The sequence below is a fragment of the Papaver somniferum genome, chromosome 2, assembly GCF_003573695.1.
Source record: "Papaver somniferum cultivar HN1 chromosome 2, ASM357369v1, whole genome shotgun sequence".
Lineage (NCBI taxonomy): Eukaryota > Viridiplantae > Streptophyta > Magnoliopsida > Ranunculales > Papaveraceae > Papaver > Papaver somniferum.
Window position 1 is genome coordinate 163197819 of NC_039359.1, and position 12973 is coordinate 163210791.

General features: G+C 36.5%; 1 protein-coding gene across 1 annotated transcript; it reads right to left on the bottom strand.

Moving 5' to 3' along the window:
- Window positions 1-1712: 1712 nt before the first annotated feature.
- Window positions 1713-4149, bottom strand: LOC113349624 (60S ribosomal protein L7-4-like). Its single transcript, XM_026593620.1, has 7 exons — window positions 4078-4149; window positions 3065-3249; window positions 2854-2951; window positions 2669-2726; window positions 2451-2530; window positions 2219-2321; window positions 1713-2135 (listed from the first exon to the last, which is right to left on the bottom strand). The coding sequence occupies exons 2-7, from the start codon at window positions 3245-3247 to the stop codon at window positions 1920-1922; spliced, it is 738 nt and encodes a 245-aa protein (XP_026449405.1). The 5' UTR covers window positions 3248-3249; window positions 4078-4149; the 3' UTR covers window positions 1713-1919.
- Between the last annotated feature and the right edge of the window lie 8824 nt (window positions 4150-12973).

Here is a 12973-nt window from a genome sequence, read left to right on the forward strand (position 1 = left end):
CAAGAATCAGACACCAACAAACAGTTGTTTGAGGAGCTACAGAAGATTGATGGTCTTACTGATGATGATGTGATAGATGCTGCTTCGATTATACTTGATTCATCTACGAAGACCAAAATGTTTTTCGGGATGGAAGAAGGGAAGAGGGCTCACTATGTGAAGAATAGAATACTCAAGTAGTAGTGAAAAAAAGAAGCTTCAGAAGATGGCTGGTGTGAACCGCATTGGTGGAAAAGGAAGCGTTAGAAGGTCCACTGAATTCCTCTTTTGTTTTCTTACGGGTATTTGGTTAGCAACAACTGTACTTTCTCCTATTTCAATTTAAGTTCTTGTTTGTGTAGTTTTGAAGAGTTGTTTAAGACTTTATGAAACCTGAAGCTAGTTTTGGCATATGAGATAAGCTGGCAAGAACTCTTGATTACAAATCTAGGTTAGGAAGCAAGAAAAAGCACTCTTAGTTGGCTTAACTTCTTAATTACTTTGATACAAGTTTATGAATTACAGCAACTCTCCATCTGCAGCAGCTGTATAGTCTGCTGTGAAAGATCAGTAATTCTGCATTATTGTCACCTGCTACTTTTCTGTGATGGCGTTGTATTTTTTTGGCAAATTCTATATGTTCGAACTCTACATTCGCAATACAACAATAGAATCTTATATTTTGTTTTTGCCTTTCGAAATAAGGTTGTGATTCTACTCTATAAATTTGTTCGCTCAGTTTTATGTAAGTAATCAGTAAATCTGTAGTCTATGAAAAAGATATAGTTTCACTTGAGAAATTCTTAAGAACCATGTGGAAAAAGGCGCTTCATACACAAGTGGAACAATAGTCATCCATGGTTCAAATTTGTTTTGAAATTTTGAATTCTTAAATTTTTGAGTTTTAGCTTTATTAGAAGTTTCAAGGATATTTAAGTAAATAATAGATTTGAATTACAATGGAATCCAATTATCCCAACCAAACAGATTTTGTTTTACCATGGAATCCATTTCTTGGAATCCAATTCCTGAGATTTGAAAAACTTGAACCGAACAGGCTATAATTAAGACACTTATCCGCTTCCTTTGGGTGAAAATAAAATCGGCGCCTCAAATAATTTTATTAGGTTAGCTGCCAGAGTGAAACATCTTGAGCCTTCAAAGAATTACTGGCAATAAGCCCGATTTCAGAAACAAAATAGACTTTTAAAGGATAATAACCAGAGAAAAAGTATATCATATTATGTAACGACAAGAACACCACGGCCCGGATCATATCCTAGTAAAAAGACAAAGAGAAACTGTTTACCACAGACTTATAGCAATTCCTATGGAATGAACAAACCTGGAGTTTGTTCATTTTGCTCCCATTATAGAATGAACAAACACAGAAAATGGATGTTCAAAGTCAAACCAACAGATTTGTTGGTTTGAGCATTGTAGCCCTCACATATTCTCTCTCCAAAACCTGATTATTATAATTATGGCTTATTTATTTTATTAATTAAATAATCTGTGGGACCAAAATTAATTTATATAAATAAAATGATTAGTGGGACCCAACTCTTATTAGTTTATGTTAATAAAATCAATAGTGGGACCCTAAATTATCAGATTTGTTCATTTTACCTTGTTTCCCATAGTGGAAAATGCAGTTTGTTCATCCATGTGGCTCAACAAAACAATAAGTTTGTTGATTGCCATGGGAATTGCCCTTAGAGAACAATGAAGTCTTCTCATAATAACCAGATCTAAATAATTCTTCCTTTTCCATATCAACACAAAGGAAAAGTGAAAACTGAACAACATTTTAAATGCCATCTCTGGTTTGAATGCCAAAAACAAAGTCTAATTCATCTCTGGTTTGGTTTAAAAACCCAAACCTGCTACAAAAAACTGAGAACCAAATTTTTAAAAAAAGGATCAAGAGTAACAAATGTCTAATTCATTCTCCTGACGAGTTTGTTGATGTAGCCCTCTCGGTTACCAGCATCACCACCTTCTACGTAGTGGTTTCTCTTCTTCTTCAAACCACCTAGAGGAGCACTCAATTTGAATGGCCATAAGAAGTTGTTGGCTTGCTTGAAGTGAGGGCCAACAGTCATGATCTCATGAATCAAATCCTCAACACAGATGATGCCGTACTTGCCAAGACCCTGTAGAGAAGATGATCAATTAAGAGAAAAATTTGGCAACAAAAAGATTAAAATACCACAAATGGGTAATAATATAGACTTACCTGTTCAACGATAGAATTATCAGTCAAGGCTGTCCTTCGCTTGTTTAGCTTTCCATAACCTCTCTTGTAGATCAATTCCTTGACAGTTTTGAGATTTGGGTATCTGTGAAATATAGTCATCAAAATGAGAAAATAAGTTTGGGTGCATGCAGACAACAAAATTAATCACTTCATTATATTGAACTGTCGGGCAGAAAGTTTGGAACATTTTTGGAGGTGGAGAAAAGCTTACCCATAAGTTACATATGGCCCAACTCTTTGCAACATCTGTAAAGTAGCTTTGTTCACTTTAAGGAATACACCATTGAAGATCTGACGAAAAGCAAACAGTAGAAAACATTAACTTCACCAATATTCACAAATGAACCTGAATGAGATGCATAGAGAAATCACAGAAACTAGGATAGAATGATTCTATAGGAGGTGAATAAGAAGGAACGGCAAAATTACCTGTCTCAAACGGAAAAGCTGCAATATCTTCTTGGTCTTTGGGTCCATAGCATTAATACTTGACAACAAAAGAGAATCAACATCGAACATGTAAATTTACAAATTTACAAATTTACATGTGAAGCTTTACCGATCAGAAAGAAGAAGTGAAGTGCAACATATGAATTTAGTCTATATAAGCTTACCCACGAATACGGACAATAAAGAGCAATTTGGGTTCAGGGTTAACATAGAATCCTCCTTTTAGCTTAGCCTCACGTGTCAACCTGATCAATTCCCTCTCCTACAATAAAACCAATATGAAATGGTTAACAGATATATCTGATTTTCAGAAGATAACTTCCCAGAAGATGGAAATTATAAAAAAAAAAAATGGGTCAAAGTAGGTACTCAAACCTGCTCTACATATTCCTTAGCATACTGCTCAGCCCTCTTGTAGATGAGCTTTCTGCTTTCAGAGTTCTTTTTCTTCTGAACTTCTTGGGCAGTTTTCTCTGCCAGAGCCCATTCTTCATCTCTCTTATTCTTTTTCAAGACATGCTCTGGAACCATAGTCTCTGCCTTGATTTCCCCACCCATACCTGAAAGAGTTCAACAAACAAAAAAACAGACACACTGGTGAGTATGCAAACTATTAGGCACCTAAACAGAAATAATAAGGCATTTAAGCATCCAACATGATTGCAAACTTCCCAAGTACCAAAGAATAAGAGTCTGAACAAACACAGAGGGATACCAAAAAAAAAAAAAAATGAAAGTCTAACAGAAATAATAAGGCATTTAAACATCCAACATAATTGCAAACTTCCCAAGTACCAAAGAATAAGAGTCTGAACAACCATAGAGGGATACCAAAAAAAAACATGAAAGTCTAACCCCATTCAATTAAACATGAGAGGAAAGTAGCAAATTCAGAATAATGGCACAAACGCATAAACCCAAGATAGACAGTGCATATATTTAGGGATTGAGCTAAAAACCCATTCTAGATTAGAACTATCAGCTAACAAAGTATTAACATCTTGATTCAACAGTCGAACACTAACTTGCATCTGAAAATAAATGTTCACAACAGTAAAATCATATAAAACCGAGACCGATGCAGTATTAGATTTAGAAAATCTTAGCTAAACAATAAACCCATTTATAAGCGACATCTTGTGACTACGAATCTATGTTTATTCAAAATGACCTAGATCAGTGCTTAGGAAAAGACCAAAACAATACTACTTCCATCATCAAACAACTTACTCAGCTAACAGCCATTAAGAAAATGCTAAAACAACAGATATGTTTGCTTTTTTCCCACAAGATTATAATAACAAATAAAACATCATTCCATATCAGAACAACAACATAAAGCCTAGTTTTTATTTAGCAAGACAATGAAAACCTAATATGAAGGATACCTGTTTCTGGATTCAGTTCTTCTTCTTCACAGGAGCTGCAGAAGCAAATTCGGCGAGCAGAAAAGAAACAAGAAGGAGTATAGGATTGAGTAATTTATATAACTAACACGATGACGTTATTGCCCTTTTTAGGGTCTTTAGGGTTTCAGAGATGGGGGTGGGCTTTTTGTTTCTTGATGGGACTGGGTACTAGCATACTAAGCTTGTTGATCGGCCCACTATATGTAAGGCAGCAAATGTGCATCAGTGAGTGAGCATTTTTTTTAGAACCCTACCAAGTATCACCTCAGACGAGGGTCAACCTTTTGTGGTAGCAGTCTTATACGGTTCACCTGCATGGTTAGATTATAGTTGGTTAAAGAAGTTTAATTTCTTCCATTTTTCGGGATAGTCTATAGTTAGATTAAAGTAGAAATTGATGTTTAGTCCCAAAGTTTGTGGGTTTTGGACGCTTTAGTCCATCCATCTGAAGCCCAGTACAATCTAGTCCAAAAAAGTCCTACCTGGTACAGTTTAGTCCAAACATGGACGAGTTAGTCCAAATTCACGAACGAGTCCCGATTTTGCGAATTTTCCATATACCATAATTACCCTTGAACGATTCCTGATATATAAAGCTTGATTTTGAAATCGAAATTTTTGGATCTGAAACTTGAATTCAAAACAGGATGCAGCTCAGAGATTAGTTTTGGGAGGTGATTTAACAATTTCATAGAGGATTTGATCGTTTCTTCATCATATTTCAACTCAGGTTACATTCAAAAGTGTTACAGAGTCGAAAATTCTTAATCTCATATTTGAATTCACGACAGATTAAGAGATAGATCGTTCCAGGTTTGAATTCGGAGGTGATTTAACAGAATCGTAGAGGTTAGATTGGATTTGATTGTTAATGGAGCAGAATTCAACCTCAGGTTAGTTTTCTGGTTGTATTTCATCTGTTACATCTAATTTTCAGGTTTTGTTTCTGATTTTTAGTTTTTCTGAGTTTATGAGTTGATGATATCAATTCGTATGATCTTGAGTTGATATTTTGTTATATACTAGCTTTTGATTCTCATGATGATGATGATTTACTGTTAATACTAGATCAATTCGATTTTTGTTTATTGTTGTTTGATGATGTTTTTTTAGTTTTATGATGAATGATATGAAATCGAACTGATACTAGATCCTAGGCTTCTGATTTATTCAATTATATGTTCCAGTAAGATTCTGGAGCTTAATTGATGGAGTATTTTATCTAGGTTTAGTGTTACTTGATGTTTTTGGCTTCGATTAAATGTGTACTTTCATGTACACCGTTTACTTTTAGGTTATGTGAAATTGTTGTTTGAAGCTTCAGATGTTTATTATCATTTCTTTTGTAATATGTAGGGGTATCAAACAGGTCTGAGAAATTTATTAATGCTGTTTTGGAACATGGTGAGCATTCTGCTGTTTTTCGTGTTAATACTAAAACAACCGTAGAAGAATTGAAGCATTTTGCATGCAAGCACTGGAGGTCTTTGTCTCATGGGAGTATATGTTTCAGCTATATGGATAATGCTCAAGTAGTTTCATGCAAGGTGATATATGGCAGGCCTTGAAAGGGTATAAAATTATGCGCAGAAAAACGGGGGCCTACAGTAATACCGCAAGTGCACGGTCGTCAGTTGTAGCTCGTGCAAGTACGGGTCGATCCACAGAGACTGGGTGTGTTTTGGAGTTTTCTAGCTATTTTGGGCTCCTAAATTGCTATTGTTGGGCTTTGAATACCCTTTGAGTAAATTGGGTTGAACTGAGCTTGGGCTCAGAAATGTGGACTATGGGCTTTAGGTCTTAAACCTTGTTTTGGGCTTTTGGGCTCAATGGGATTCTGAGGCTTTTGGAAGTGAACTGAGCTTTGGGCTCAGCAGCAGCAGGCGGAAGCAAAGCAGCACAAGTGCTGCAGCAGCAATTGCAGCAGTAGAAGAAAAAGGCAGCAATGCAGCAAGGGTTACAGCAGCAGTACTGCAGCTGCTCAAGCAGTGAAGAAAATGCAAAACAGAAAAGTAACAGAGTTGCAGGGCAGGGAAGAAACAACAAGGCAAAAGCAATACAAAACAAGAAAACAAAGCTAAACAGTTGAAGATGGAATTGTGGATGAGAATGAAGTAGATTATGGATGGGAACTAGGGTTTTAATTCACTCTAACTTCTACTATGTATTCTCCTATAGAAAGTTAAACTCAACTATGTTCTATTATTTCCAAAGCACTAATTGTCTTTCTACAGCACAACTAGTCAAAGGATTATGAATTCAGCTTGAGTTGCAGCTTATCAACAGCTCATGAACCTAACTACAAAGTATACTTGGCATACATTGTGAAAGTGAGGTGATGATGAACTAATTTCAAGTCTTTCCTAAACTTGTTTAACCTTCTAAAGCAATATGATCAATGTACTACACAATAAGAATTTAGGGATTCATCAAGTCCCTAGCATGATGGTTTAGAACATGACAAACATTACACTAACATTACATGGCAGTGAGCATGACAGTGAACAACATGGTGAACTAACATGACAACAACAGTGAACAATATGGTGAACTAACAGTGAACATTCATATAAACAGAGAATTAAAACCAAGAACAAGAACAAGTGCAATTAAAAGTAAAAGTGCAACTAACAGGAGCAATTAAAAGTGCAGGAACAATTGAGATTAACCTAACCCAAATTGGGTGGAAACTTGGCTAGTCCAAGAACAGTTTTCTCTCTACACATCAGTTCCTATTTATAGTTTACAACAAAAAATACAAACCCTAATTCGAAACCCTAAAATTTTGGGGAAAATCAAATTCTCTCACCAATTTTCTGAATTAAGCTCGACCCATGCCCTGTTGATGTTCCCTCTGCTCCTCCTCAGCTCCACAGCTCCCAATTGCGTCTACTGATGCCCTAGCTTTTCTCTTTCTTATTTGTAGCACCTAGGGTTGATGCTAAGAACAAGAAAGGGAAATACTAGGGAGCTGGATGATGGTGAAGCTCGAGGTGGTGATGGAAGAGATGGTGGTGGCGTACATGGTGTTGCAGTTGCAGCTCTGCAACTGTCGGGTGGAGGAGAAGAAGAAAGAAAGAAAATGATTTGGGAAGAAGAGGGTGTTTGGCTTGAGGTCGATGGGTTCGATGGCTAAGGTGTTGAGCGGGTTCATCAAACTTTGATGTCTAGCGAGGAGACGCGTTGGATGTGAAGATGGTTGGTAGATCTAACGGTGGTATGAGAGATGAATCACTTCAACCGTTGGATTGTGAAATACAACAAAGTTAACGGCGAAGATCGAGGTTAGGTGCTGTAGTGTTAAGCGGAAGTATCGAGATTTGATGAGAAGGCAAAGAAGCGACCGTAGGATCTAAATGTGATCTAATCTGAAGGCTTGGAATTTAGGTACTATGGTGTTTTGCAGGGACTTCAGATTTTGATGCACGATGAAGAAGCGACCATTGGATGATGAGATGGATCCAATCTAACGGCTGAGAATGGAGGCGGGTATGGATATAGAAAATGGGTTTGGGTAAGGGTTTTGGACCTTGGGTATGCCAAGCCCATATCTTCTTTAAGAACAATTCTTCCTTCTTGAGCCCATTCCTAGCTTTTTGGACTTGTGCGCACCATTCTTTGCGGCTTCCTTGCGTAATTTCTTCCGGCTTTTCACCACTCTTCAGCTCTTTTCCGCTCCGCAAGTCATCCAGACTTTATTTATTACCTAAAAATGCAAAATTAAGTAAGAAAAATATTTATTCTTGAAAACAATGAAAATACAGAATATGGGATAAAATGTAGAATTAATGCACAAAAGATGAATAAATGCCAACAAAAAGGGATAAAATATATACAATATTTGGCACTCATCAAATACCCCCAAACCTGAATTTTACTTGTCCTCAAGTAAAACAAAACTAAGGAAATCCTAACTATACCACTGTCGCTGGTCTCTCGAATGCATTTAGCGTATGCACTAAGCCTTTTAAACCACTAAGTGTCCCTAGTGGACGAGTTGAAGTCTCGTGAAGGTTTACCAGAGGTGTGCCTACAAAACCTAAGGACAAAATATAAGCTCATATTCCATCAAATGTGACATGTGCAAAACAGTTTAAGCTCACAGCAAAATGGAGATGTCAATCTAGCTATCGAAGGCACAATCCTAGCACTGATAACAAATAAAGACATGTGATAAGAGTGTAAAGTGTATCTACACATGTGTAAAGAAAGATCTGAAGTTATGACTACTAATCACCAAGAGATAGTTTCTCAGGCTAAGAACCAAGGTCGAAATCTAGCTAGCTGTCCGGACTTTACGAAAATTGTGAATGAGTTGGAGGTATTTCACAATTGCTCGCGTTGTACATCAATGGCATACACCCTCCTTGCTTATTACAATGAAACAACAAAAGATGACTATTTACATGACTCTTATTTACATTGACTACTCTCTTTTTATTTTTGGAACAAGAGATGATGGAATTGATAAATACTTGAATTTTTTTTTTGTATTTTTCTGATATTTTTTTCTGAATTATACATCGTTTTTTTTTTTTTATTTTTTTTTTTTATTTTTTTTTTTTTTGAACTAGGAAACACTTTTGATAAATATACAAAAGGAAACAAAAGATTACATGACACTTTGCAAGAGGTAGCCCTTTTTGATGCACCCAGTTAAATTCGATGGTTGTTTTTCTTAATGTAACCTCCACCTTCTATCCCAACCAACCAAAGAACAAGCTAGTCAAGTTTCGTTCAGTATTTTAAAGTGATTGGCAATCGTAACTTCCTATCAAACACCTTGAAGATCGAGGCCATACATGTATTGGTAGATCGTGCGCGTGCAAATTTCTTATCACTATGTGAATTGTGCTAGAATCAGGGTGCCTAAATATCTAGACTAAGACTCCTAATAAAATACATATTTGCACAAGAGTCAACATTTCAAGGTAAATGAGCTCCATTTTTTTATGATTTTTCATTTTTTAATTTTTTTTTTTTTTTTCAATTTTTTTTGGAATTTTTCAATTTTTTCAAAGAGATGGAGTTTTGTTTTCAATTATGGCAAATTATCAAAGTATCTACTTTATACCCCCAAACCTAAACTAAACATTGTCCTCAATGTTTCAAAATATGGAAAGAATTAAAATGCAACATATGGAAAGGGACATGCTGAGTAGAGTAAAAGGAGAGAGAATACCCGATTTCGGCGAAAGCAAAATTAAAACTCCGTTATTCAAGGCAAAAAATCCAACATATTTCAGCCGAGATCATATTGGATTAGCAAAATATATACAAAAGGAACAAAAGGGTTTTTAAAATTTTATCTACTGGATTATATACAAAAAATTCACCATACACCAAAAGTCTAAAGAGTTGAGGATCAACCCAAAAGAAAAAGTGTAAAGACATAGAAAGTTCCAAAACACTAAAATTGGACTTAAATGGGAGTGAGAGTGAAAAACCGAATGAATCACCCCTAAACCTAAATTGTTCAACAGGTTTACTTTTAAGCACAAAATTTTTTAATTTTAAGGGTTCAGGATTCAAAAGGTCTAACTCATAATGGACTGTTTTCGGGATGGGCAAAGAAATGCATTCCAACTGTGGCTCTTTAAAAGTGTTATATTTTGAAGCAAAATAGTCCAAGAGGACTTGGGAAGCACACAGTTCCAATCCTAGATTAGGAATTTTCAGAAAAATCGGTTTTACAATATTGGTACAAACCAAATCTAGGTTGGGTGGACGGCCATCAGATTGTGACTTAGGTAGAAGAATAGGCATATCATTATCAATCAAATCAAAATCTCCTAACTCATCTACACATGTCACATCATGCTCACAATCATCAATCAGTTTAGCAAGTTCACACTCAGAATCATCAACATCATCAACAAATTGATTTTCATGTATCGGCACATCAGGGGAAACATCACATGGAATACTAGAAGAAATATCATGCATTAAGGTCGGGGCAGAGAAGCCTAATGTATTTGAACCCAAAGGTTCCATATCATTTTCAGTATAGACATGTTCTTCTAACATAACATCATAATCATCATCATCATCATGATAGGCATTTTGCAATATAGGATAATTTTCAATCCTAAGGTCGGAGCTATTACAAGAATAAAACTCTAATTCATGGGGGTGACTCATATCATGTGGTGTTGTTCCTGTTTCCCTAACGGATTCCCATTGATGGGTTTTCTCTGCAATCTCGGCTAAAAAATTCCATGCATCATCCACAGATTTATCAATAAACTCACCATTACACATAGACTCAACCATGGTTCGAGATTTAAAGTCTAGTCCCTCATAGAGGATGACGACAAGTCTCCACTTCTCAATTCCATGGTGCGGACATTCACTCAACAAATCATTAAAACGTTCGAAATAGTGAAAAACAGTTTCCTCATCCAATTGGACAAAACAATTGATACTTTGACGAATAGCGATGGTCCTATGATGTGGAAAGAATTTTTGGAAAAATTGATTAGTGAGTTGTTCCCAAGTGTTGATTGATTGTGGTCTCAAACCGTAAAACCATGTTTTGGCCCTTTCCTTTAAAGAAAATGTAAACAAACGCAATTTCAGAGAGTCTTCGGACATATGATCAGGTTGCATAGTCCGACAAATTTGTTCAAACTCTCTTACATGAGTATAGGGGTTCTCAGAATCGAACCCTCGAAATATTGGAAGTATTTGTATCATGCCTGCATTTATTTTAAAAGGGTTATTGGTTTGAGGTAATACAATACATGATAATGGAATTTGTATTGATGGATACATGTATTCATGGAGAGCACGAGGTTGGCCCATTTTGAAATGACACAAAGCCCACTATTTGGTTTTAATGGGTTTTAAAAATTTGGTTTTTTATGGGAAAATTTTGGTTTTGATGGGATACATTTGAAAAAGAAAATTTGGTTTAAAAATGGGAGCAAGAGAATTTTTTTTTTTTTTTTTTTTTTTTTTTTTAAATAAAATTTGGTTTTTGAAATGGGAGCAAGCCCACTGTTTGTCCTCTAATGGAATGGAAGGAAGGCTGCGGCCCACAATCGGTTATAAGCTCAGCTGGGTTTAAACCCAGAGTCCAAAATACAAGTCCAATGGAAGAATTTAAACAAGCCCACACAAAATAAATACAAGCCCACAAATTAAACAACAAGCCCAAAAATAATTAATTACAAACCCAAAATAGAAAAATAAAAAGCCCAAAAAATTGGGTTAATTATTACAAGCCCACAATTAAAGAAATTTGGAAGCCCACAGGTTGGGTTCTCTCAATGGAATGGGTTTACGCTTACCTTTTTAGCACAGCCCAGCTGCTCTGATATTGTTGCAAAAACCCAGTTGGGTTTTGGTTCTTTACCTTGGTGGCGTCCCAGCAGAGGAAAAACAGGTTCAGAACAGCAGGTCCAATAGCAAATGAAGTGAAGCAGATGCAGATGCAAATGCTATGAAATGAAATACAAAATAGCTAAAGAAAAACACAAGAAAAACACAGCACCAATCCCCGGCAGCGGCGCCAAAAACTTGGTGGGTCCGGAGATATGTATAAAATTATGCGCAGAAAAACGGGGGCCTACAGTAATACCGCAAGTGCACGGTCGTCAGTTGTAGCTCGTGCAAGTACGGGTCGATCCACAGAGACTGGGTGTGTTTTGGAGTTTTCTAGCTATTTTGGGCTCCTAAATTGCTATTGTTGGGCTTTGAATACCCTTTGAGTAAATTGGGTTGAACTGAGCTTGGGCTCAGAAATGTGGACTATGGGCTTTAGGTCTTAAACCTTGTTTTGGGCTTTTGGGCTCAATGGGATTCTGAGGCTTTTGGAAGTGAACTGAGCTTTGGGCTCAGCAGCAGCAGGCGGAAGCAAAGCAGCACAAGTGCTGCAGCAGCAATTGCAGCAGTAGAAGAAAAAGGCAGCAATGCAGCAAGGGTTACAGCAGTACTGCAGCTGCTCAAGCAGTGAAGAAAATGCAAAACAGAAAAGCAACAGAGTTGCAGGGCAGGGAAGAAACAACAAGGCAAAAGCAATACAAAACAAGAAAACAAAGCTAAACAGTTGAAGATGGAATTGTGGATGAGAATGAAGTAGATTATGGATGGGAACTAGGGTTTGAATTCACTCTAACTTCTACTATGTATTCTCCTATAGAAAGTTAAACTCAACTATGTTCTATTATTTCCAAAGCACTAATTGTCTTTCTACAGCACAACTAGTCAAAGGATTATGAATTCAGCTTGAGTTGCAGCTTATCAACAGCTCATGAACCTAACTACAAAGTATACTTGGCATACATTGTGAAAGTGAGGTGATGATGAACTAAGTTCAAGTCTTTCCTAAACTTGTTTAACCTTCTAAAGCAATATGATCAATGTACTACACAATAAGAATTTAGGGATTCATCAAGTCCCTAGCATGATGGTTTAGAACATGACAAACATTACACTAACATTACATGGCAGTGAGCATGACAGTGAACAACATGGTGAACTAACATGACAACAACAGTGAACAATATGGTGAACTAACAGTGAACATTCATATAAACAGAGAATTAAAACCAAGAACAAGAACAAGTGCAATTAAAAGTAAAAGTGCAACTAACAGGAGCAATTAAAAGTGCAGGAACAATTGAGATTAACCTAACCCAAATTGGGTGGAAACTTGGCTAGTCCAAGAACAGTTTTCTCTCTACACATCAGTTCCTATTTATAGTTTACAACAAAAAATACAAACCCTAATTCGAAACCCTAAAATTTTGGGGAAAATCAAATTCTCTCACCAATTTTCTGAATTAAGCTCGACCCATGCCCTGTTGATGTTCCCTCTGCTCCTCCTCAGCTCCACAGCTCCCAATTGCGTCTACTGATGCCCTAGCTTTTC